Source organism: Scardinius erythrophthalmus (genome assembly GCF_964197995.2).
Source record: "Scardinius erythrophthalmus genome assembly, chromosome: 1".
Taxonomy (NCBI): Eukaryota; Metazoa; Chordata; class Actinopteri; order Cypriniformes; family Leuciscidae; genus Scardinius; species Scardinius erythrophthalmus.
This window is the reverse complement of record NC_138221.1, coordinates 42234863-42260274: the sequence shown is the minus strand read 5'-3', so window position 1 is coordinate 42260274 and position 25412 is coordinate 42234863. Positions and strand designations below refer to the sequence as shown.

The following is a 25412-nucleotide window of genomic DNA, read 5'->3' as shown; positions in this document are numbered from 1 at the left end:
GGTCAGAGGAGCAAATAAGCAATACAGAAGTTCTAATGGTACTTCTAATATTTTGCAAGCCTTTAAATAGAGGAACATTCAATGAATGAACAAAGACGTATTGACATCAATCAATTAACTGTAGGACTTTATTTGAAAACGATGAACAATCACACCTGGAATATAGGCTAATTATAGTCATACATTCACAATAATACTAGTGCTTTTACTGTCAATTAAGGGTTTGGTCTGAGTGCTTCAGTTGTATATTTAACCACTTTTTTAATGACCACTTGCACAATATTTTGTAAATTGTTTTATTAAAGGAACACTCCACCGTTTTTTGAAATAGGGCTTATTCACTTTCTTTCCTACATTTAGATAGGTGGGCAAATGCATTTTTGTCTCAGTGCATGCATTGTTTTAGTTTGACAGGGTCGGCGCTAGCTTAGCTTAGCATAATGAATGGAATCCTTTGTTGCCAGCTAGCATGTCCTGAGTAAAAGTGATATAAAAAATAAAAATAAAACACCTAATTACTTCTTGTGGCCTGCGTATTCACAACAAGTACAAATAGCGATGCAGATTAACACTAGGCGATTTCCTAGGCAGATATTGACTTATGTTAAGGACTATATTAGGGGGAAGCACAGGCGAAGCACTGCTACTTGGGCGTGATATCTCTGCGCCCAAGTAGCAGTGATTCGTCTGTGCTTCCCCCAATATAGTCCCAAGTCAATATCTGCATAGGAAATCGCCTAGTCTGCATCGCTATTTGTACTTGTTGTGAATACGCATGCCACAAGAAGTAATTAGGTGTTTTTTTATTATTTTTTATATCACTTTTACTCAGGACATGCTAGCTGGCAACAAAGGATTCCATTCATTATGCTAAGCTAAGCTAGCGCCGACCCTGTCAAACTAAAACAATGCATGCACTGAGATAAAAATGCATTTGCCCACCTATCTAAATGTAGGAAAGAAGGTGAATAAGCCCTATTTCAAAAAACAGTGGAGTATTCCTTTAAGGAAAGAGGAAATATGTGAACCTGTACAAGGTTGTCACTGTGTACCACAGTGCATGCTTTGATCAATGAGGAATTATAGAAATCTGAAATCTGAAAAGGAAATGTGTATGAAAAGATAAAAGATTTCTGGTAGTCACAGATCTGCTTTCCTTTCTGTCTTTTCATATAGGATAATGCAATGTTTTCTTGGTTTTGTGCAACAGAAAATAAATTACAAAATGTACTTCAATAGGCAAGAACACACTTTTCCAACCTTAAAATGTATAAACATTTTGGGCAAATGCAAAATGTATTTTTAAATATATTGTTAAATGAGTTTATTTATTTTTTTGGTATATTGTGAACAATACAAATATATGATGGCTGGTGTCAAGTTTTGTTTTTGTTTTATGTTCTTGTTACATGTCTGTCATGTGATCCCCTGTTATAGTCATGTGATCGGCCATGTGTTCCCCATGTGAATGTGACATGTTGTCATTGCTTGATTGTCTTAATTATGTTCACTGGTGTCCCTTGTCTAGTCATTAGTCTTGTGTATTTAAACCCTCATGTTTGACATGTGTCTTTGTCAAGGAGTGTTCGTGTTCTCTTGTATAAATGCTGCACTTGGTTTCTTCAAACTTGCCTTCAGTGGACTTACTTGACCAACCATAAGCCCAACAGTTGTCCTCCTTCGCCTTCCTCAGGATGACTTCATTTTTTTAGAGTGGGTCTCCGGTCTTGTTTGCCAGGTGGAAAAATTCACTTTTCCCTGGCCCAATACATATACCCTGCCCTTCTGTTGAGCGGCTCAACTCTGGGTTTTGCGGACGAGTAGCCCCGCAACACCACAGTACCCTACAAGCTTGAGTCTCTTCATGTCATGCCTGCCGAGCCAGAGACTGTTCACGCCATGTCTGCCACGTCTGTGTCTTCGGAAAAGATGGTCACCGCCATTCCAGAGTCAATAGGATGGATTGATGGAACGATGGAACAGCTGAATGGCTGGATGTATACAACTGATGGATGGAACGTCAGAATTGATGGATGGATGGAACGATGAAAGATTTGATGGATTAATGGAACCATGACTGGATGGAACAGATTGATGGAACGTCAGAATGGATGGACGACTGGATCGATGGATGCATAATGGTCATCACTATCCCTAAAGTTGTTACATCAGAACATTTCCCCAAATGCTGTGCCCAGCACATGCGGCCTTGCTTTGCCACATTTACCAACACTTCCCTCTTTTCTTTTCGTATGCTGCCGCAGGCTTGGGTACACCTGCCAGAGCTTGCTCCCAGATGGCAGATCACGGAGAGGTAGAGGGAAGACAGAAATAGAATGAACACCCAGTGTAAGGTAGAGAAAACGTTTTGCAATGTTCAAAGGCGAAATAAGTTCACAACAACACCTTTGATGTTACTGGCAGCCGCCAGACAGAAGGAGACAATCTGTCTCTCTGGTGTACCGCCCAGCTTGAGCAGTGCCTTAACCCACTCAAAAGCCTGCAGCAAGTTTAAAACACATTCACAGACTGGAACACGCTCATCAAGCACTTCAATTACACTGACAGGCAAAGGCACCTGAGACACTGGTGAGGTGCAGGATCAGGGGGTCAATCTTAAATGCCGATATATCTTATATTCACTTTCATCACAAAAGACTGAATATCTGGACTATTGTTCAAATGAATTGCCATTTACTGGGAAAGTTAGGCCGCTCATTCACTCCAGAAAAAGTTTAATTATGCTTGTGGTCATTCAAGTCCTTTGCATATTGTGGTCAAAGATTATTGTTTCAGAGGTTGAATTTAACTATTAGACTTGTTATTAGACATCATGTTTAGGGAGTTATTTGGTCATACACAGTGCTACAGAAACTGATTTTTAAGGAAGTTCACATGACAATCGCATGATAAACTCAGTCATCAAACAATCTTTGGACATGCATTGGAATAATCTGTTAGCACTGAAAGTTTCCAATCATGCAGAGAAAGGATCAGTAACATCAGACTTCAAAGACAGCACATCTTTTTCACTGCGGACAATAGGGGAAAAACTGAAGGTTACGAAAATTTCCAAATTGTTAAGACAAAACAAAAACAAGATTAACATTCCAAAGTGATGTATTTCATAGCGATGATCATTTTTCTAGATTTCTGTTATTGCACATTTCAAAAGACATCACATTCAATATTCTCTATTTATCTGAGCAATTATTTATATAACTCAGAAGCTGTTTGGGTAGCTAAATTTGCAACTTGTAACAATGGCCTACCTTAAAACTATATACAAGTGAACCATTTTATTTAATTTTTTTTTATTACTTTCTTAAAGAGCTCATGCTGAAAACATAAAAAACAACTTCAAAATTAAGCCACTAAACTTTGCTCCAGATATGCTTGCATAAAACCGTTTGTGTCGTTAATAAATACTTTGCTGTATTCACATGCAGACTGCATTAGAATATATTTTTTACAAAGCAAATTGGTTAGACATAAGATCTTATAGGCCTACTTTTTTTTAATCACGTATCAAAAACTCTAATTCTTACATTCCACACTCTTCACAATTCAACTCTTTAAACAGTATAACATTTAACAAACATTTTCACTTAAAATTTCTCTTGCTAAAAATTAATAATAAATAATAAAATTAATAATATTATTTAGCCAAAGAATGGTTCAAGTCTGTATAGGCCTAATAATTATATCTGATAATAATTACATCTGAGTGAAAAGGTGCCGGATTGTTTCATATTTGTGTGAATATCATAATTTCGAATTGAAATAGTTCACGAGAACATCCTGTATAGTCTTGAAAACGAAAAGTTATGATTGCATACCTCGTTAAAACGAGTACGCCTAAATATTTGACAGAAATAGGCTAGTCTACATGAAATATGACATATGAGGACGTGTCGTCCATTATAATTATAGGAGAAGATAATTTTGGATTTGTGAGTTGCCAAGCGTGCATTAAAATCTTTATAAAAATCATACAATTAACTTCCCTTTTTATGGATCTTTAGGATGGCGAAAAAATGCCAAGTAGCCTATATTTAGTCAGTTGGTGCGCGGATAAGCATGAGCATTTTAATGAGTCTCTTCATTTATCATCTGCGACAAAAAATAGAACAAAAGCCAAATTGAATTTTGGTTCAAAGTTTTAAATGGTTTGGACACCTCTAGTAATGGGCCAAGCGAAATATTTGTCAGCGGAAGCGGTTTATGTTTAAATTCCATTTATGGTTCGCGTTCAGATACATATTTGGAGGATTCTTCATTTTTATAGGCTACTGAAGAGGACAAAAAATAATGATAGAAATAATTTAGCAAGGTAGGAGGGTTAGCCTACATGATAACGATTACATTCATCTTTAACTGACAGTGTCAATAAGATTGCAACTGTGAACGGACTTTTAGGGACTTTTGAATTGGATGTAGGCTATATCAACACTTCTTGGTGGTTTAGGATCTGTTTAAACAAGAAATCATTAGACTAACTGATGGACAACTTATAGCCTACACACCTTAGATAATTACAACGAACTTCAAAGAGCTTGAATTGCCAGCCAATTTAACAAATGATCTAATTAATCTAACAAAAATAGGCTAAACTTCTCCTGAACATTTAGCCTATATCGATTACTGGCCCATATTTCTTCCTCATCCACTATAGAGTTTGCCTATTTAGTACATCAGGAGAGCATTTGACAGCACTGGTCTTCAGCTTAAGTCAGTGAAACACGTGCCATAACATTATCACCTGCCCTCAAATCATAGGTGACATAAACACAATACACAGTATCTTGGCAACAGAGTGCAGAAATAGACATACACACCAGAAGAGAGACACACACAGTGACGACGCCAGCTAGTCTGGCCTAGGACAAGAAGTATTGTTATTAACCTCTTTTCTCCCAGTGTGAATGAAAACCAAAGCGAGGGCATATCCTTGTGTTATGACTTCAGGGGCTTGCTTTGTTCCCCTCTATCATGTACACATAATTACAGACTGATGGAGTAGATACACTTCTCTTTCTTTCTCTGTGTATCTCGTGCTATCCTCTCTTTCTCTTATTGGTGCCTTATATATATATATATATATATATATATATATATATATATATATATATATATATATATATATATATATATATCCCTTCTCTCCTTTTTTGTCACATTTGTTAAAGCAATGCTTCCTCAATCATTTTTTAAGTACAATCAACTTGAATTTTTAAGTCATTTCAACTTAAATTACATTAAACTGACTAAAAATTAGTTGAATCTTGTATAACTTTTTAAAAAAGTTGGAAGTTTAGTTAAAACCATGTAAAAATATATGTTGTTATATTTACAGTGTAGTGTTGTAATACATCCTGAAAAAAATCTCATAACATCCAATGCATTGGAGTTTATCTCTATGTTTCCTCGAGTTTGGCCAAGGTGTTTCAGCATTGTAAGTAGTGTCTGGATCGGCAGGCATCAAGGCTGGGCGTGTCGTGACGGTTGGATGTACCTGTGTGTTGAGGAATGTTGGCACAAGATAAAAGCATCTATAATTTGTATAATTCTCTCCTCACGTCAATATTTTGGTTTAATAACGCGTGCCCTTCAACCAAAACATGTAAAAACATTGTGCATCAATAGCGGCTCTATTCAACTTTTCTCCTCTCAACCACGATAAAAATGAGTTTCAACGGAAATCAAACGTGGTGGATTAATTAGCAGTGGGATGCTGCAATCACTTTGTCTTGTCTATCAAACTTCCTTTTCAAATAATAATTTGTTTGAAAGCTGTTAAGCTCTGTGGGTAAAATAACAGAATCGGAGACACTTCTGTCTAAACTACAATGTTAACGCGAGTAATTTAACGAAAAATAGCCTACTAAATGATGGGAAAATATTTTAAAAGACAGTATAGGCTATTTGTAATTTTATTGTAAAATATTTGTATAAACTATATTATAAAAATTCATAGGCCTAATGTTTGGATTGGATAGGCTAAATATTGAATCAGGTCTATAATTTACAGATAATTGAAAATTATTGTTAAAATTATGTTCAAGTAAAAAAAAAATAGTAGGCCATAGGCCTCGTTTTATATGTAAAATCAAAATTTTATTTTTATTCTGTTAGGCTACTTACGTACAAAACAATGTTTATTTTTGTATATTATGTTATTAAGTTTATGATTATTGCATTGTTTTAGTAGGCTAGCTAAAATGTGTTTCCCTGATGATCACATATTTTTATATAGTTTTGATTTAATCTTCTTGGCGGCTTTGCATATGAAAACAGACTTTATATAAGATGGGTTATTAGCTATATTAAGATCATATTAAATCCTGTTACTGTACATGCAGTCCCCAAAGGATACTTTCTCTTTCTTGAACAGCAATACATTTATGGCAACCGCAATTGTCAGGTATTAGCACCACAGGCTCACATTTACGTTGACATTTTTGACCGTATAGGCTATACATAACAAACGGACCTGTTCATTTTTATCTTTCAACCTTTATGAATCGTTACCGACATGGAGTTTATATTTTTGAGAATAGTTTCCAAATTGTCTATTTTGTTTTTATTTCTTTCACACTAAACAGAATGGTAGTCTATTAGTCCAACGAAGCAAACGTTTGATTTTTAAATCTTGGGAACTTTTAAAACGTGGGAATTGCGATGCTCCGCATACATGTTACACTACTGACGTCACCGCCTCTAAGAAATGACGCGGGCGGCGCATGCAGCCAATAAGAGAGCGCGTTCTCACTGCTGGAATTAACTTCAGTATGTGATGGGACTGTCGAGATGAACTCCACAGACTTCATACACTGCCAAAACGAAAGCAAACTCATGCGCCTCGCGATTTCACGGACATGGATCTCTCTAATGGACTTCTTTAAGGGATGGAAATCACATGACTCTTCTAAATAGATGTTACTTTTATGATGCACCGGTCTAATGGACATAACTCTAAAAAATGACTATGACTTCACTGTCTGAAAGTTTGGTAGCTTCAGACCCTTCAAAATCGGCATTTCTGGAGTTCAGTCACGGTTACCAGTCTCACCAGCAGCATTCACCCGGTGTGTCTCACGCGCACTATCCGGTGCACGGTTTGCATCAGAGCGCACATTCGCAGTACGATGCGGCCTTCTCTCCGGGCGCTGTTTCGTACGGCCGTCCTCTCACTTACCACCACTATCCCAGCGCCCATCACCACCCCGGAGCTTACCTACCCTATCAACACAACAGCGCAGTCGCTCATTCAAGAGTGGAGGATGCAGGTAAAGTGTGCTTTCCTTCACCCACAAAATTCGATTAAAAACGTATTGCTAGATTCCGTTCTACGCTTTGAGAAAATTTGTTATTCCTAATTAACTGAATAATAATAATCCTGATTTCTGAAGATAGAAACGCACGATTCATGCTTGATATTGCTCGTTTAAATTTGTGTTTAGCCTAATTTAATTACCTAACCCATAACGCAATACTAATCAATAACGTGTTAAAACGTTATAAAACAATTTTTCAATTTGCAACAATCCATAGGATTAAACAATCCTGGATAAATAAAAGTGCTTATTAAAGCTCAGTGTAGACAGAAGAGAGAAAATAGGCTACACGATAAATAGTTAAATCATATAGGCTACTTTCTTTGTTAGGCTACGGATTTAAAAGTGAGCATAGCCTATTTGCTTTTGTTTTTCCCAACTCTAAATTATTGGCTACATTATTGTATTATGCTATTACTTTACTGGCTGCTGTAGGCTACGCAATATGGATTAATATATTGTAATGACCTCAGTTAACAAATCAAATGTCGGAGCCCACTCACGCACACACACACACACACACACACACAGTCAAAACGGATTGCAAAATAAAAATAGAAATAGCCTAAGATAAAAATGATTGAAAAAATGCTTTTTCAATAACGTGATATTTGACTATAAAGTTTCAAATTATTCAAAATACGCACGAATTTTCACTGCCATTTCAGAACTAGATTCCAGCAAGAGAAAATGACAATTAAACGCTAACGAAATTGTCGGTTGACAAAATGGTCTTGTATTGCGGGTTTCTTCTGACAGAATAGCCTACACTTTTGAGAAATTATTTTAAAATGTTGTTTGAATTTTTAACAGTTATTTCTACTTCTGATATTATTATTATTATCATTAGCCTATAAATATTATTATTAGCCTATATAATGTAATAGCCTATTTCATTTTCTCAATCAAGATTCCGAGAAGCAAAGTTCCATTGAAAGTGGAGAAATACGGCTGAACGGAAAGGGGAAAAAGATTCGCAAACCGCGCACGATCTACTCGAGCTTACAGCTGCAGGCGCTCAACCAGCGCTTCCAACAGACCCAGTACCTCGCGCTGCCTGAACGCGCTGATCTGGCGGCCAAACTGGGTCTGACACAAACACAGGTATGTAAGGCCTACTATGACAACACTGAGTTAAAGAAGGAAAATAGCTCCTTATATCTTTACGTCGTGTGTGTCTGCATGCTTCTCAAAAGACAGTTGCTTTATGATAAAAATGAATGGTCTTTATTATTATCTTTCTAAATACCAGGTTGAAATAGTATCTATAAGAACAATACAAGCAATGTGAAGTCTCAAGTATGTAAACCAGAAAGCAGAACGTTGGAGCGTAAAGTGCATTTCATCTTTGCGCCACGTTTCCTACATCGTTATGAGTGTTAAATTATCGAAAGCATCGAATCACTTATCAGATTCAGAGACAAAGGAACGAAATAATAAATCGGAAAAAACGACATTAATTGAAGGCCTCCCATCCATTGTTATTGAAATGCTAATTTAATCTATAAGTGTTGGTAAAAATAGCATTAAAACGATAATCTGCGAGCTGCATGCAACGGAATTATCATAAACAATGATTTCCCTTGCAAAAAAGAATTAGGCCTCAATAAATATTCATTTCAAGTTCATTTTATGAAGTAGGCTATACTTAATGTTTAAGTATATTTTTAAGTATACTTTTATGTAGTAAGTAGCCTATACTAATATCAACGTAGATGTAAACATGTTAGTGTACTATTTCAATACTGCTTGGGATTAAATTGGCCGACATTTTAGTATATAAAAAAGTATGTTTAAGTGTAGCTTAACTTGTGAATTGCATCTGTACTGAACTTATAGCCTACTTGTAGTTCACTATTTTAATACTTGTAGTATTCTACAAAAGTAGGCTACACCTTGAAGTACACTCTCAGTAAACTAGTTTTATACTGCAAGTAGTCTATTGTAAGTTTTCTTTGTGAAAAGTGAATATAACACCATACTTAGTTTAGCTTACTGTTTATATATTATTTTTGCATTTTAAGTAGGCTATATGTTCCTATATTTAGGTAACCTATTCATTTTTTAAGGCCTACTTGAAATACACCTTTAACTGTAGAAACTTTAACGCTTTCCATTTAAAAAAAAAATATTATAGCTTTTTGCATTCATTTATCAACAATTGAGTGTGGGTAAAAAAAAAAAAAAGCAATATTCTTAACAAAAAGCTGAGAAATCGATTTATTTTTTATTTTATTATTATTATTTGTGTGTGTGTCAGCGGCGGTTTCTTCATTAGGGCGATCGGGCGACGCACCACCAAAGTGTGAAAGGGACTTTCTATCACTATCTCATTCAACCACAGAGTTATGCTAGCAGTCACTCACTGTTGTTCTGCCTCTGGATATAGTCCAATCAGCGCCGAGTCACGTTCTGTGGAGTACCGCCTCTTTTTGGGCGATTTCACTCTGGCTGAGAATCGCCCAGAGTCTTCCCATAGACTTATATTCAAAGATTTTTTTTTTCGAACTGCAGGCACTGCAATGCATTCTCTATGGGTTCCGGGAGGGCTCGCACTAACGTGCTTTCGTCATCATACGTAACCTTAACTTGTGCAGCGATTGGTGGAAACAAATGTTCCTCTAATAGTATTTAGCCATAAGCTGAAGTGACATCCAATAATTTCCTCAGTGCATAACTTACATTTCACGGACATATTTTCCATCTGTAAATGTTAGAAAGTCCAGTTTGCTGTCATGAGTGGGCGAGCTTTCTGCAAGCTATACTTCCGTGAACGAGCGCCCCCGCGTGCATGCGCGCCGAACAGACGGAGCGCAATAGAATAGGAGCGCAATTATTCTGACTAAAATATACATTAGCACTAAATTATAAATATATTTAGCTAAAACATTTGTTGTTGAATATTTGTTGTTGTTGGTGAACATAAATGTGCTAGAGAATTTCAAACCTACATGTGTATTTTTATGATATTAGCTTTTTTTTTTTTTGGTTTAGTAAATTTAACTACTTCTTTAAAAAACATTATTTTGTTTTTAGATTGTAATGTTGCAATGTTAGAATGTAATGTGATTTGACCCCTTTTTTGGATAGACTGCAGATAGACAGCAAGGTTACACTATGTTTTTATAACCTTCAATATAAACATTGTTTGTAGGACAATATCGATCAGGATATTAAATATTTAAAAAAAAAAATTAAATACAGGTTTTTTTTATTCAAATAGAAAAATAATAATTAAATACTCAGATTATACCATACATCGCTATTTAGCCCAAAAATTCAGATTTATTTGGCAATTGGCTATTTCCCAACCCTACCGGCTGAAGTTTTAGCTAAACTTTAGGCTAATGATAGCTACATTATTATCACTGTTAAATTGTTATTTAACAATAAGCCTACATTCAGTCCTGAATTAAAAATTCAGTTTGTTGTGCCCCCCCAAAATTTTTTAGCACCAGCCGCCACTGGTGTGTGTGTGTGTGTGTGTGTGTGTGTGTGTGTGTGTGTGTGTGTGTGTGTGTGTGTGTGTGTGTGTGTGTGTGTGTGTGTGTGTGTGTGTGTGTGTGTGTGTGTGTGTGTGTGTGTGTGTCAAAGACTATGTCCAGATGGGTTTCAGAACGCTGATCAAAACACAGATGGAGTAGATTGAGTCCATCAACACCCCCAAAGCTTCACAGTTGTTAACCATTCCTCGGTCGACATTTCATAACTTTATATAAAGTTAAATGTTTGATGATCGCGCTGTTTTTTTTTTTTTTTTTTTTTGCGTAAGCAATCTTCTATTCTATCACTTGTTTCTGCTTCTTCTTCTTCTTCTTCTTCTTCACCTGTGTGTTTGATGAGGAGATTCTGTACTGGAAGATGCGTAATAGCGCCGCCTACCGTATAACAGTGAAAACATGGCGGGAAAGGGTCAAGTAGATTTGAAGTAAATTCCAATTTACAGGGACAAATCTGTTTTCTTCATAAATTAATATTTTCAAACAATGAAAGTTTATAAGACAGTATGAAAAACTTTGTGGAAAAAATATTAGGCTACTCAATCAAAAGAGTAAACTTAACTACAAGCCAAGAATAGGCCTCTTAAAATACTGAATTATACTTTTAAGTATCTTGATCAAAAGATTGAGTACATGTATAGTCCAAATACTTAGACCTTTCTGTTAGTATAAGTCAAGTATACTTTTATTTCTGAGAAGTACATAAGAAGTAGATGGAAAGTAGCCTACTTTCTAAGTTTAAAAGAAGTATAGCACACTTGAATAAACTTATTTTTCGTAAGGGATAGAGGCTATTCTTAATAATATATCTTGTGTAAGTAATTGGCCTATATGAACCTGCAAATTTTCACTCCTAATTTCACAATCGAACAAGAAAAAAAAAAAGTGAAAACGAGTCCCTTCCTCCTTCAATGACCAATAGTCAAAAGCATATGTTATTGCATATGTCTAATCTATGAATGCACAGTGCAGATATATGGGATAGTAGTTCACTGCAGTGTGGAAATGAGCATGGCTGTTGTAATCCTGTTCTGTGTAGCTCTGTTCTTTTTCTAACCAAAGGAGCACAACTCTTTTTATATTAACAGGGAATTTGCATGTCTTCAAGTTTAAATTTTTTGTCCAGATTTACATTAAGTATAATTAAATATCCAGCTGTCATTTTTTTGATTAATAGTAGGCCTATACTTACAGTTCCCTACCAACTACCTGGGGTTTGGCACACACATTGAGTCTAAATTATCATTATTATATTTTTGACAGTAGCTTCATATATATACATATTTCTATGTATGCTTTTCTCTTTGAGTATCAATATTTCTGAAATCCTGTCTTACTAAAGTTGTAATTATTTATTGTATTATATTTAGCAGCATTTAATAACTTTCATTGCCTGGTTACAAGTATTGTCCATGCAACCGAACTTACTTAAATATATTAAAACTCAATCATAATTTTTATTGTGTCAACCTGTGTGAAAACTGATTTATTGAAGGGAACCATCAAAACATCTCCAGGGATTAAGTTCAAATGGGCAGCGACATAATTGACAAAAATGTTTAGCAAAACATTTTTTTTTTTCACAAATCAAGCATATGAAATATCTAACTTATGAATGTCTCTTACAAATATATATATATATAATTGAAAAGTCTGGTAAACAACATGTCAGGACACTCATTACTTACCCCCCCACCCCCCATTTCATGCATGTTCCACCCCACTCTATTCCAACCTTATGCGACCCATTTTACTCGATGGACCAGTTCACCTGACTTCACCCTATTCAGTAACTCTAATGAAAGCTTAGAAAAATTACAAACCATCCACCCACACATGAAGCCTAACTTTGAAACAATTCCTAAATAACAATATACAAAGCACATTTTATATGATTTGTGTTAAAATACAAGTCACCTCTTAAAAACCAAATGTCAGCTTTTTCTCTCTATTTTTGTTATATAAATGTCCTATTAAAAGTCTTAAAAGCTTCTTTTTTTTTAACCATGATCCTAGTTATTTAGCTACTTTTCAAGTTTTATGAAGAATTGAATATAGTTTGTAATATATAAAACTGAATATAGATTGAAAGTCTGGGTTTGGAAATGCTGTAAAACACTTCCAATATAAAAATATGTATTATAATACTAATATGATCATGTAAACAAAGAGTGAAAGTGAAGCAAAAACTGTTACAATATTTATGCTCTGAAAATAATTGATACATTTTTTATCATCATTTTCCCCACTAGAAACAATTTTGTTTCAAATAAATATTTATCAAATTAAAATCTTACTTGGTTAGCATGGATATTAAAAAAGTGTCGGTGAAAACATGCTTGAATGAATAGTTTTTACAATCAAGCTTTTATTTTGTTAAACTGCTTAAAATGACGCTTCCACCATAATGCTATTGAACACAATACATGATTTGAGATGTGAGGAACTGTGGTGGGATTGTTCATGTCGTTTCAGAAAACAAATTTAAAAATGAAGCATTTATGCTCTGAAATGGTAAACATTTCCAATTAAATGATCAGCTTTTCTGCCTGAATAATTTGAATACTATTGATTCATTACAATCACAACCTAATCTTGAAGATAACCAGGAGCATACATTTGAAGTCACTAAATGCTATGTATTTTGTAATTCAGGCAGGTAACGCATAAAGCTAACTCTCTGATTTCATGAACAGAGATATGTTTTCAAATTATCTTAATCATTTGTGCTGGTTAAATGCATTGATCTTCCCTTAATATATTGTGAGTTATGACAACATATGTTTTTACATTGCTTTAGCTCATCAAAATATTTTTTTACCATTTTTTTTAAGTCAGTTTAATGTTATTTAAGTTGAAATGACTTAAACTCTTTTAGTGTAATAGCTCTTTTTTTTAGATTGAATTTTATTTATTCATTTTCCTCTGTATTAACATCATAACAGCCATAAACGATTTCTCAGCTATTATTCTCAGTTCATAACCAAGGTATGCCATTTATCCCTCATAATAATATATAAAAACACATGTAATACATTCTGACACATTGAAGTGAACTATTAACCCTAAATCTTAAACTTATATGAGCATTATTCATTGAAAATCAAATTATTTTGTGTTAAGCATATATTTATCCTCCAATACAATTCTTTTGTTTCGGTTTGTAAATGAATCACATATTTCATTGATTAGTGTTATCGCTTTCTCCTAGACATTTACAGATGATTATCTGTTCAGCAGAACAGACCCACTTATCAAAACTTGAAGATGTGTGCTTATGTGGAGGTGTGTGGCAGTTTGCAGTGCCAGACTTTTTATTAGCGGTAGACGCTGTCATCGCTGCAGTTTAAGAGTGCTGAATGCTGCCGCTGGCACTTGTTCCTGTCTTTTAGTCCAGGCGGCTCATTTCATCTATTTTCTGATGATAATAATAATACATGCAGATATGGTTTTAGTGATTAAAAATAAAGGCATCACCACATGATAGAGGTGTTCAAAATGCGGTAAGAGGAACATCACATAAAAGTCTAAATTAAAAAAATTATTTTGGGTGTCAGTGTGTGCATGAGAAAACTGTTAAAAGGGTAATTGGAGTTTAATCCATCTTAAAAGTCTCTTGGAAAACAACACTTTAATTATGTCTCATTATAGAAGGTTTTAAAGCTCTGTGGGTGTCACTGTTAAAATTCATGGTAAATTAGCATGAATTTTCCACATTATGATTATATCATTAAGAAAGTAAAAACCCTGAGTATAATATCAAGACTTGTTTTTGTCATATATTCTTGAAAAGGCACGCACAAGTTTGTGCTGGAGAGTTCTGGGTAAACTGTTGGACTGATCACAAATAACAGTAATGTTTGGAGTTTTACTGCATCCAAAGAGCTTTTTTTCCCCTCTCACTCACAGCAAGCTGAAGGCGTGCTGGAGTTGGCAGAAGCCCTGTTGTACCACAAAAACTCATGCTGAATCAAAGCTTTTCTGAAATCAGTGTCAGTAGAACTCAGTAAAAAAAATGAAGCGCTGCTACCCTGAGGTTGATGTTGTAAAGGTTACTCATACAAAGTAGGCTACACCTCAACATCTTAGTCATTTTAACTGAAAAAAATAAACAATAAAAATGGTCCATTAAAATCTGTTAATATAAGTTAATTTACCTCTAATACTAAAAAAAAAGAATGACATTTAACAGGACAACATGTCATTTTACTGTAAAGCAAATTTACAGTATGAATTACAATTTACTGTGAAAATCTGTATTTAACGAGAAAATGTACCTTTACACTAAAATGTGGTTTAAAATGAAACTTTCATACTTTACTTTTATAAATAAGATAATAAAATAAATAACTTCATAATTAACAGTGAAAAAAGTTCTCAGAAGTCACGGTTAAAAAAATAAACTGTTTTGAACTGAACTATACAATCCCATAATGTCTGAAACGTCAACATACGCATATCCTCCCCGAAAAGCGTTATTGTTCTATAGGATAATTCCTTCCAATCCTGCTCGACCTATGCGTTATGAATAATAAAAATGAGGTTTAAACTATGCATTTAAACAGATGAAAGTACACATTCTAATCCAAATGCAAAATGTTGCAGGTAAAGATATGGTTCCAGAACAAGCGTTCCAAGTTCAAAAAGATAATGAAACATGGCTCAAGCGGACCGGAAGGTGAACACCTTCAAGCGGCTTCTGCCTCCGGACCGCCGTGTTCACCAGGAATGCCGCCCTTGTGGGATGTTTCCATGTCAACCAAAGGTGCCCCCATCCACTCTGGAGGATATATGAACTCTTTTGGACACTGGTACCCTGGTCATCATCAAGACCCAATGGCCAGAACTCAGATGATGTGATGAGGGTTTAGGACAGTCTACAGAGCATCCAGATCCCCTCTACTGATTCTACCAGTTCACTCAGTTTCAGATCACGACAACACTCTTTAGCACTGTTTACTTACAGCCGAACGTCCTCCCCAGTGTTTTTTCATCATGAAGATTTACATTGCTGACATTACATTACTTCTTTTTTTTTTTTCTTTTTTTTTTTGCTTGCAGGTTTTTGTGGTGGATTTTTCTAAAGACTGAATAGACAGCCTAATCTAAACTTGGATTTTGTAAACTCTTGTAAATTTGAATAAAATGCCATTGTCTGACTGCCTTGAATGTCTATCCTATATTTCAAAGCTTGCAACCTCAGTCAGTTTATTGCATATTATTTTCCCTTTGTTAAAACAGCAGTCTTGAAATGACAAGTCTTGACCCTTTCACTAACACTAATGAAATATACACAGATTTAATTTTAGGAAAATATGTTTATGAGAAGCTTTTTGTCCCCCTACAGTGTGACAAATGAGTGCAATAAAAATATTTAAAAAGATAATAAAGTTGCAAGCATAACTATAAAATATTGAACAAAATTAGGCTTAAAACAATTAGATGGAGTACGGCATGTCATGCCACACGACAAATGGACTTCATCTCAAAAATCCAATAAAATGTAATGGTATAGGTTATATTCTCTGTTCAAGACAGAAGACAATCTGATGCCACCTAGTGGTTTGAAAACACACCATGATAGCTTTGGGTGTTTGACGGAAGCTAACTCTCTCTAGGCCTAACAAACACAGATTCATGCGAAAAGCTTTAGTATTATGTTGAGCTGGAATACTGACCTCTGTATTGAACACATTAGACCATTATTACTCTAGATTAGAGGATGACACAATGAAGATGGAACTGGATTACGGAAAATCACTTCAGCACTGAGGCCTAAGCAACAACATTTTCTACTTGAAAGGCAAATTATTTTCGGCTAAACATGACCGACTATGAAGTGTCTGTTCAACAGCTCAATGATCTGTTGACAGATGAAAACGGAGACTTCTGTATGCCCTCCAATCATTTTAATGAAGTCTACCCCGGGATACTCCTAGGAAATGAGTAAGTCCTCACATAGCCTACAGATATGTAGTGGGTGGATTATTAGCCTACCATACAGAAACATTGTTCAACAAACATTTACATTTTGCAGTTAAACTGTATGTTTAGCCTTTCCTATCTGATAAGCTAATATTAAAAACATGATCATGTATCATGTTGCAAATTCACACGGGCAAGACTTTAAATAAACATGGCCTATTTTCCATGTGTGTAGGGCACCCTCTTATGTTTGCACTCTCACACACTCACTGAGAGACTGAAAGAGATCAGTTGAACTGAGGTGGCTGTTATATTACACTTGTATCTCAACAGGTCTGTAGCCACAAATGTAAGACATTTGCATCAGCTGGGAGTGACACACATCCTCAATGCTGCAGAAGGCCAATCGGACATGCATGTGAACACTGATGCAGAGTTCTACGCAGACACAGGGATCATCTATCATGGGATACCAGCCTTTGACACGGACCATTTTGACCTCAGTGTATATTTTGAAGAGGCTTCTAATTTCATTGAAAAAGCTCTGGCAATGAAAGGTGGGGAGGGGTCATAGTAAAAACAAGTAGGCTAGCTACTTTTAAATGTGTATCTTTTTTCTCATCCCTCATTTAATGGTTTTCGTTCTGCATGTGGTGCTTTAAAGCTGCATAGATCCTATTAATAGTGCATTATCTGTAAATATCCTACGTCTTCTTGTTTCAGTGACCCACTAATAATAAACTGCTTGCTTGCTCGCTTGCTCCCTGCTCTCACTGCTAATTTGTGCTTTATCAACATAAAACCTTAAAGGGACAGGGGTTTTTTCCCCACCCAAAAATGAAAATTATGTCATCATTTACTCACCCTCATGTTGTTCCAAACCTGTAAGAAGAGAAGATATTCTGAATAATATGGACACAGTTGATGGACCCCATTGCCTTCCATAGGATGGTGGAAAAAAATAGGCTTATTATGGAAGTCAATTGTGTCAATTTTTGGATACACTATCCCCTTAACACTGGGATCCAGAAGGATCTTCAGAGCTGTAGGTGCTACACACAGCCAGGAACAGCACCAAGTTTGACATATCTGTTTGGTTTCCGACATTCTTTAAAATATCTTCTTTTGTGTTCAGCAGTGATGATTACACAATTTTCATTTTCATTGAACAATATAGCCTAATATAAGCTAACAATAACAATAGTTAATCATCATGCTAGCAAGATTGCTGTTATCAAGAACATGAGCGTGATTATGAGCAAAAACATTGCTTTTCAACAGTTCAATGAACAATAAGTTAATATTGAGCTACTTGCATTTCAGAGAAAGTTTTGTCAATTTCTGTCCACCAGTGAAAGTTCCAGAGTAAGCTAAAGCATAATCGCTGCACATTTTCGAGCCACGCATAGTAGAGGTTTTTACTCCCCAAAAGAAGCAACGAGTCTTTTGAATTATTCAATAAATGCCACTCGCTTATAAAAACAGTCAAATGTCGCCACCAACTGGTAGCCTTCAGAAACGCGCGGACAAGCGGAGGGATACAAACAGTGAAAAGTCCCAGTGTTTTTGGACTGTTATGTCAGCATTCTTGAAGTGCTGCTCAGTCTAATTCGAGGACCTGTATTCTGAAGATTTGTCTTGCGAGCTGCCTGCGGTTAAAACGGTCCTTTTTTCATTCAAAATAATTTCCCCATCAAAGTATCAGCTATTATAGGCTACGTTTTGGCAACTTCGATCTGATTAGTAGCCTATAGGCTTATTTTTTCTTAAGGCCTTTTAGAAATCTTACCTTTTCCTTCACATTAATATTCGATAGCCTTATAAATGAATATTCATACGAAATTAAACCAGTCACAGACTCTAATTTCCTCTGTAGGTAAGGTGTACGTACACTGTCAGAAAGGCTACAGTCGTTCGGCTGCACTAGTCATCGCACACCTGATGCTGCAGCACAGGATGGGTGTTCAAGCGGCTGTGGCCACGGTAAGAGAGAAACGGGAGATCGGACCCAATGATGGATTCCTGCGCCAGCTCTGCCAGCTTAACGATTGTCTGGAAAGCGAAGGAAGACCTGGGCATTAAAATGAATCTGTGTTCAATTCTGGTTAGCATTTAGTTTGCCATTTGGAATGATTGTTTTCTGCATTTCTGAAGTGTCTCCTGCCCTCTAGTGGCACTGTTAATCAGAGGAGTTTAGGCAGAAATATAGCCTAGGCTACTTTAAGTAGCCCATGATAATAATTACAGTTTTCTTCCAAATAACTACATAATCAAACACAAGAGGTCTTCACAACAGACAACAATCATTTATTAAACATTTTTAAAGTGAAAAGTAGCACACATACCTGAGTTACACTGAAACCCCTCCCACATTTTCTGCTTTCATCTGATTGTGGTACATTTTAATATATTGTGATTGTATAGCTGCAAATGGAACTTTTCAGTCTCTTAACATCCATTACAGGTTGGTATGTGACACAGTTTCATAGAAGGAGAATGTACAATGCTACAAAGGATGATTTAACAGCAATTCTGCTCTCTGGACTAGATGGTGCGCCACTGACTCATAGAGAAGAGGGCATCTCAACAACTTCCTGGATTAGCATGGTTAGTGTAAAGCACATCAATTATGCTCCACAAGCAAGAAAAAGACAACCGTGTGCAAGCATCATAGTCTTTGTCATTGAGCATTATATATGGTTGAGAGAATGCAGCATTTTATATATTGTCATATGGTAGAGAGAATGCAGATAAAAGCACTGTTAAAATACAACAATGCACATAATGTACACATCACTGATTGAACATAAAAAATGGTCTGTTTCACTGAAACAAAGGCATGTGAGGTGCCTGTGGTGAGGATGAGGATGGTTTCTTACAGTAAGTGAGGTCCTTTTGTATATTAGACGCTGTTGAATATTGTAGTTTGAGTGAGGTACTGGTGATGGGGGTTAAGCTAAAAAAAAAAACATTTTCAGATTTGCTGCAGATGTGTCCTTTAATAGCTGGATAAAAATCTTTTTAAAACTAACATTAACATTCACTCCAGCCTGATCACATCATGGCAGCTTGTGTGTTGGCTAAGATACTGGAGGAGTGAGAATTACTGTGTTTAATTCTGACACAAATGTGACAATGATTCTGCGCTGAACTCACCCTCCTGTATCGTTTGCATGTGAGGTATGAAGGTTTGAAATAACAGAAGTCATTGTTCTTTATCGAGTCGCTACAAGAGAATCTTGATATGGGAGACAGCTGGCGTATATACTAATGAAGTGCGTCTAATCAAACACACGAGATGCACAATGGCCGTCCACACTGAGCACTTACAGAACCACAGTACAGTTCAGATCAAAAAGCATCTACAAAAAAAAAGCACAGTGTCTAAAATGAACTTTAGTTTTGCTCTGAACAATTGCTCATAACAATCCACTCACTGAAAATTCACAGTTCATACTTCCATAAACAGCCTGCAAATGTCCACTCAGCATAAAATACAGCAAGTATTCTGAGTAAAGAATAAGTGTTTTCTCTCTTTATTTATTTTTTTAATTCCTCATCAGAAGATGGTTAGGGTGTTTTTTTTTTATTATTGGGATAGCAGGTCTTAACACAGAACTCAAAAAAGACTTGCTACATTGCAGACTGTGGACATGCAGAACACAAGGGATTTAATAGTTCGAGTGAATCTTCCAGAGGGCTGTTGAAAGACCCTTTTTAAGACCTATTAAAGGAGTCATAGCATTACATTTTCCTCCCTGAGGTCCACTTATTTATTTATAAATTTTTGCTCCGACAATAGTCAAAATTTAATTTTTAATGGTTCTTGTGCCTTTAAGATGGAGACGTCCAATGGAATTCTTAGGCGCGCCGAATAAACACCACAGACACAGTGTAAGAGTAAAACTATATGCAATATAAGATACATCTGTGTTTTGCCAGAAAAGAAGTTTATTCTATATATCATCTTTTTACTACTTTAATTAATTTTACTATAATTAATTTTACAACTCTATAACTTATCTCTTTTAATTCCTTTTATAACTATTTTAATTTCCCTTGCTTTTATTTTGTGCTTATTTTCTATGCAAAGCACTGTGAATATTTTAATTCCTATGTAAAGCATTTTGAATAGCTTTTTTAATTTTCCTTGCTTTTATTTTGTGATTATTTTTATTCCTTTCTATGTAAAGCACTTTGAATTGCCATCGTGTATGAAATGTGCTATATAAATAAACTCTCCTTGCCTTTAAGTCATCTACATAAAAAACTTTTCGCATTGAAACACGTTGTGTTTCGCATGTTCTCGTCTGTAAACTGGATTCAATCTTCCCTGAAACCCTAAACTTGTTGTAAACTAGTTTCCGCAATTTGGCCTACAAATTTACGTCATTCCTAGCCTGGTCCTACCAGACTGTCGTACATTTCATTTGTACAGAGAGTCTGGCCACTCTCCATTGACAAACGTTAACTTCCTTGAAGGCGGGTACTATGCTGAAGTTTAAAACTATTGGATCTGCCCAGAGTCACTCTGGATCTGCCATAACCAATCTCTAACGTTTGGTCGTGACGTAACCCTACTACAACTCAAACTAGCGCGCGACCTCAACGTCATCGTTCTCAGCCACTTCCTCTCTTCGCTGATTGGACCGGTAAAAATTTATAGTAATAGTACTGAAGGGAAATGAAAATTGTGCGGAAGTACGTAGGAGGGCGGAGTACGTCATTCCTGCACCACTCTTAGACTGAACACATGACATCACCGTTTTCACAAATTGTTTTTTTTAGTTTACACAAAGACAATATTGGTATCATTTTCAAAAACTTGCACTTTGAAAACAGTTTTCAGAAGTTTACATTTTCTGGCCCCCAAAATACCTTTGTCGTGTAAATGAACGGCCCTAAATCTGAACGAGGGAGTTCTGAAAGTTACAGTATGATTTCATAGCACAATAAACTTTTATTTCAAAATATCATGATATGACCCCTTTAAGAGTCAAAGTCTCAATCAACATATTCATGATCTGGCTAGGCATAAAGGACTGAATTCTGCTCTAATAAAAGTGCTGTAAACCAGGTTTGTACATCCAGCAAAAAAAAAAAAAGGCTTCCTGATTCCCCGTTATCAAGCGCAGGGTCTGTGGGCAGGGCTCAGCTGAGCTGACCCTTGCTGGTGCAGTAGATTGTGACTGTGGGCAGTGCTGGTGGGTAGGATTGTGCCTGAGTCAGGTGCGTGGCCTGGGGCCTCATGGGAGCTCCATGCCTGAGTTTAGCTAGTCACAGTGAGGATGTCCTTTCTGCCCTTTTGTTCCTCTGTGTCACTTTCAATGGAGGCCATGCCTCACTTCCTAGAGCCATACTGACACAGTATCGGTCAAAAAGGACACTGAAACCCTGCTATGCATTCGAACCAGAAAAAAATATGCTATTTGAAGAGATGCATTGGGGGTCTGGCTGTGTCCTTTGCTGGGCAAAAGTTTATGTAAAGTTCTTGTGTGAGATGGACGGTTGCATGTGAACAGTTTGGGTTTGGAGGCACGGGGACCGGAATGAGGTTCACCTTGTGCAGGAGCCATCTTCTTCTGCTGCCTCTCCAGCGCTTCCTTAAAGCAAAGTAATCTGCTGAGCAATCGGTTAGGTTTGTTACAGCACTGCGAAATTCATTCAGCCTGGCACATTCTTACTGTCCTCTGAAACAGGGAACAAGACTTGGTCCCACATCGCAAGTGAAAGGGAAAGCAGAATACACATATGAGTGAGGTTGCTATCACATTTATGTGACTTTTTAGTGTAAATGTGCACGTTTATGTACAGGTTTAAGCAGGAACATATATGCAGGGATGAGGGGTGAGGTAGAGTCTTTTTGAAAACAGGAGAGGTAAGTGCAATTATTTAATTTGCTCTTGCAAAGAGGTTAGGGAGATCGTAAGTATCTCCTTTCAGAAAATCAGTAAAGATGTAGGGTACAATATGGCTAAAAGTCCTTGTTGTTTTTCTTTTCCCTCCCAAAACATGGAATAGCATAAAACACAACTAATAGAACCAATTTTAAATGTTGCAGATGTTGGTAACTAATGAGAATCCTTTATATTATATAATATTTCGAGACAAAATACTTGTTTATGATTTTCAGATTTGTTGAAAGTGATTAAGCCAACAGTTTATCAGCAAACTGGCAATTAGTGAATTTGTTTTATTAAAAAGCCTCATAGTGGCTGTTTAGGCAGGTAAAAATCCCATGTTTTCTCCATAGAGAAATTGATTTTTAAAGTCGCGATTAAACGAAAGTAGCAACAGATTTTTTTTTTTCGTATTGTAACGCGCATCCAAGTGAAATTGGTTATCAGAATTTTTTTTTTTTTTTTGAATTGGTTGATGATGGGATGCAGGCAGATCTGAATGTGAGCTTACAGTCAACTGTAAGAAAGGGGCGGACTTAATGATTGGAGAAGTCCAACATACATCATCATAGAGAAGTCACTGGAAGATTGATGACATTATGATTATACACATACCGAGGTGAAGAAAAGAAACGTGTATGGATTAAAGATCAATAACATGCATTAAGAAAAAATATGCCAAATATTGAAAGTTTCAAGACAAACCTACAATAAGCTCTGAGATGCTGTTGTTGTGATTCATCTTGGAGCTGGTTGGTTTGGTTCAAAATATTTTTTATAAAATTCTTATGGAGAAAATGAATGGAAAAAATACTTTCGAAGCCAAAATAGCTGAAAGGTGGGTCCATTTTGACTGCTCCAATAACAATGGAGATTCATTTGTGAAACATTATAGCTAAAACAAAATAATCCAGAAGTTCTTAAATACTAAAATTATTTCAGTATTTATTCTAATCATATTTCCATATTAAACAATTAAATAAACAGAAAACTGTTCAACACCTTTTGTGGAAGTGGTTATTTTGATGTTTAGACTAGTTGTACCTAACAACAACCCTTAGCTTCTACTTTTATTAATCATTTGACAAATTCTAATTTTCACCCGATTATCTTAGGATCATTTTCCACCCTGTACTCCTAATGCTGTCTAGATAAAAAGAAAGGATGGATGGATTTCAGGGGTAATATTAAGATTTTACTAAAAAGAAGTACCATGGCACTACCATGTTTTTTGGACAATACCATAGTATTCTTTGAAGTAACTATGCAACACCAGATTTCAAAGCATTATGGTTCTACCATCTGATGAGACAAATGAGCACAACGAGCGATCTGAAGGCCATGATGAGGAGATGCATGTCTCAAATACAGCATATAGCTGTCAGTTCAATTGGATAACACTAGGAAAGACCGATACCTCACGACAGCTATATGGGTCACGCAGAAGGAAGCAACAAGAGATGTCACAAAATGTTCAGTTTAAGTAACATACCCAATACAAGTGGATATGATAGATAGGAAGGTGTATGAGAACTGTATACACTGCATTTTAAGAAGAAAGATGGGTTGATGCAGGTAGAATTGTGAGCATACATACATGTATGGACATGTTGCTACATGTATGTTTGTATGCTGGCGTTTATGAGGTATGAGAAGTTCACACAACATGTTAATGTCTGTACAGTGTGTACAAGTGCACACTGGTAGTTATGTTTATAAAGGAGAGCGTGCAAAGAGGAAGATGAATGCTAAAATACTACTGTATTTTGTGGAAAAGTGGCATTATTTTGTAGATTAATAGTGTACAGCCCAAATGTAGGTGTTTGATGTTGCTCAAAGAAGTTTCCTCTGTCCTTACAACAACAGCTAGCGTTTCTGAAAGAGTGGCTTTCTTTGTCACGCTTTTATAATAAGCTCCTTCTGAGGATGGGAGGTATGTTGGTACGAGAGGTAGGTTGATGCATGCTAGCTTTTTGTCCGCCTGTGGAAGGAATCTGAATGGCAAGTGACTGTGGGGTCGAAAGGTGTGGAGGTCGACAACCCAAAACATTTCCCAGACAAAGCTGATGAGGGACCGACGGTGCAAAATAAAGTACATGTCCCGATTCGGCATTGCATGAGGATGGAAAAAATCAAATGCTTCTGGTATGCTTCGAGAAAATAAATTCATGATCAGTTTTGCCTCCTTTTTTCCCCTCCTAAATTTTCCCTGTGGCTCTCAGTCACACCTCCTGATCCTCGAAGACCTCTAGGAAGAGCGGGGGGAAGAGTTCTGTGGGACACTCCACTTTCATGTGCAGGAAGCGGCTGGCGTGACAGGCTCCGATCATGCGCAGGTTCGTCACCTTCATCAGCAGCTTGGGCCAGAAGTGAGAGATGTTGTGCTTGCGATGGTTGATGTAGTGCTCGAATGCTAACAGGTACATCTCCTGACACTTCTCGATCTTTTCCACACATGTGAGTCCAGAACGATCTGTGTAATGGAATATTAGACAAAAATTAAAGTGACCTCGTCTTTAAAGATGCTGTCAGGAGGTCATAACAGAAAGGGTAATGGAAAGTTAACGGGATAGTTCACCCCCAAATAAAAAAAATATTTCATCATTTACTCACTCTCCTCTGGTTTAAAACCCATTTGTTGTTTGTCCCATTTAACACATAAGGAGATTTACTGATAACTGATATGCAAAACCAATATTTAATAAGTGTTATATTAATGCGTTTTTTTGCACAAAGGTAAATTATTTGAC

The 25412-nt window shown here is 36.2% G+C and overlaps 3 protein-coding genes across 7 annotated transcripts in view; 2 read left to right on the top strand and 1 right to left on the bottom strand.

Annotated features, from left to right (window-relative positions):
• The first annotated feature begins 6729 nt into the window (after positions 1–6729).
• Positions 6730–16001, top strand: dlx4a (distal-less homeobox 4a). The gene is made up of 3 exons (XM_081383344.1): positions 6730–7289; positions 8248–8441; positions 15443–16001. The coding sequence occupies exons 1-3, from the start codon at positions 6983–6985 to the stop codon at positions 15695–15697; spliced, it is 756 nt and encodes a 251-aa protein (XP_081239470.1). The 5' UTR covers positions 6730–6982; the 3' UTR covers positions 15698–16001.
• A 510-nt stretch (positions 16002–16511) lies between these two features.
• dusp3b (dual specificity phosphatase 3b) lies at positions 16512–19369 on the top strand. The gene is made up of 3 exons (XM_081383331.1): positions 16512–16783; positions 17096–17319; positions 18639–19369. The coding sequence occupies exons 1-3, from the start codon at positions 16662–16664 to the stop codon at positions 18842–18844; spliced, it is 552 nt and encodes a 183-aa protein (XP_081239457.1). The 5' UTR covers positions 16512–16661; the 3' UTR covers positions 18845–19369.
• A 3758-nt stretch (positions 19370–23127) lies between these two features.
• The window catches only part of thraa (thyroid hormone receptor alpha a), a 33703-nt gene continuing 31418 nt past the window's right edge, over positions 23128–25412 (bottom strand). For all 5 annotated transcript variants that reach the window (XM_081383285.1, XM_081383289.1, XM_081383286.1 and 2 more), the window contains one exon: positions 23128–25135. In XM_081383285.1, the coding sequence (XP_081239411.1) occupies positions 24885–25135 (251 nt within the window). In that variant the 3' untranslated portion in view covers positions 23128–24884. The remainder of the gene's footprint in view (positions 25136–25412) is intronic.